Source organism: Ailuropoda melanoleuca, chromosome 10 (assembly GCF_002007445.2).
Source record: "Ailuropoda melanoleuca isolate Jingjing chromosome 10, ASM200744v2, whole genome shotgun sequence".
Taxonomy (NCBI): Eukaryota; Metazoa; Chordata; class Mammalia; order Carnivora; family Ursidae; genus Ailuropoda; species Ailuropoda melanoleuca.
In genome coordinates, this window is record NC_048227.1 from 84,822,433 (window position 1) to 84,824,546 (window position 2,114).

The window sequence follows — 2,114 nt, forward strand, 5'->3', positions numbered from 1 at the left end:
ATTAACCACTGGCAGCATTTCCTCCAATTTTCAGAATTTTTTGACTTCACAGGTCCAGGTGGTGACCAAATCCTGCTGCATATACCTTCAAAGCATTTGTGCATTCATTTATTCATGTACTTGTCATGCATTTAATAAATACTTACTGTGTACCATGCACTGTGCTAGGCACCAAGGATATAGCGATGACTAAGATAGATACAGTTTCTGCCGTCACAGGGGTGGTAGTCCAGTAAGGGTCCAGACAGATGAGTAAACAGGCATTTTCAACACCTTTGTGTGGAAGCTGTTTTAGTGGGGGAAGGTACAGGGAGCACATGGGGCAAATCTACCCTTGGGCTATCAGAGGAGACTTCCTAGAGAATCGATGATTTAGTTGAGACTTCAAGGTTCAGAAAGATGCAGCCAGAAGAAGAGTGCATTAGGCATCCCCCACTCAACAGATTTTTACTGACCACTTGCTGTGGGTAAGGCTTTCTGCTAGACTCTGCAGAGTTAGGTAGAAAGATAGATTCAATCCCTGCTCTTCTAGTGCTTAGAGGAAGTCAGGGTGGGGTAGAAATAGATGTGAAAATATAGGCACAAAATATCTATCTAATGTAACCATCAGTATATACTAGGGAATTAAACGGTTCATCATTTTCCTGCTGAAAAGTCCAACCAGCAATTGCTCCTGAGTATCCAGCCATCTTCCCTGTAGCTCCAAGCTCTGCTATGGACTCTGCTCCCAGTCAGAAACCCTCTGTTAGGTGAGGAGCATGGGGAGGGTTCTCTTCCCTGTGCTTCCCTCTCTGTCTCTTTATGCTTTGCAATACAGCCAATGAGCCTTTACTGAAGAGCTGGGTTAATTAAAGAAGACTACACTATAGGAGGGGAAACCTGTAAATTGTCAGCTAAAATATTCTTCCTCCTTAGTTCATGGGAAAAAGAAACTAATTTATACGCTCAACAAATACAAGCTAGCTGTTGTTCCCTGAGGTGCCCAAGACTGATAAAATCTACTACCTATGGAGCTTTCATGTGAGTGAGAAGGAGATAGGGAATAAGTAAACATGTACATTGACAACTTAATGAGAGATGGATGAGACAAATAAACAGTGATACTTCTGATAGCTCCTAGGGGAGGGTGTTTGTTACAACATCCTGAAGGAAGTGTGTTTGATCTGGGACCTGAGGTTTTGGAAGGAGCTGGTCTGTAAAAAGACAGAATAAAGTTGCAGAAATGGGAACCAATGTAAAACTCTCCCCAGGGGTCTGTCTCCTGCCCTCATGCCATTGCCTCTCTTCACAGGTGTCACGTTCTAATCTCAGCCTGCTCACAACGCAGCCATCTCCCTTTCAGGGCAGCTCAGCCCTATCCATGGGGGTTGGGTTTTCCCCCCACCTGCTTCGTGATCACAGGCAACATTTAGTTTTATCCCTGGATGTTGCGTCCTGTTTGTACGAACTACTTTCACCACCACACTGTGCGGGCTTCTCATTCAGGGACCCTGCTGTTCATTCCCATTGTCTGGGAACTCAATCTTATCTCTGTAATTACTGAACCTAAAACTGATCTTGAAGGGTAAGGTGTTTTGATGGATTATTAACCCGAGATTCTTTGTTTTCACTTCTTGTTCTAGTCACTCGCCTGTTTTTCCGGACCATATTGTTCTAAGCTTCAACCACAAGGTCAGGAGGCCACCGAATAATTACTTGAAATGCCACCAGATTAGCTTAGGGGGCCCACTTCACGAAGCTCGCTCCTCAGATGCCCAGTAGCTCCGCAGGCCAGCGGTGAGGGCGCCAGGATGACGTCACTCGAAAGTGGCCGGCTCAACGCGGGCGTGACATCACGCAGGCGTGACATCACGCAGGCGGATCAGTTCGCCGTGAGGTCACCCGGTGGGCGCGGCCAGGCCGAATCCCCAGTGTCGTCACGGGCGGGGCGGGGCCAGAGCGTGTCAGCAAAGCCGAATCAAAACAAGCCGGAGACCCGCCTTTTCCCTCCGGCTCGGGAGCGTCTTGCTCGCGTCCCGAGCCCGCGGCGCTCGCGCGGCTGCGAGCCTCGGGTGGCCGCGCGCCGGCTCCAGGAAGCCGGAGAGGGCGCGGCGGCCGGGATGGCGCGGCGGGCC

General features: G+C 49.2%; 1 protein-coding gene across 1 annotated transcript in view; it reads left to right on the top strand.

Annotated features, from left to right (window-relative positions):
* The first annotated feature begins 1,790 nt into the window (after positions 1 to 1,790).
* Positions 1,791 to 2,114, top strand: part of HECA (hdc homolog, cell cycle regulator) — a 46,636-nt gene continuing 46,312 nt past the window's right edge. Inside the window, exon 1 of the mRNA XM_034670787.1 lies at positions 1,791 to 2,085. Within this exon, the coding sequence (XP_034526678.1) occupies positions 1,791 to 2,085 (295 nt within the window). The remainder of the gene's footprint in view (positions 2,086 to 2,114) is intronic.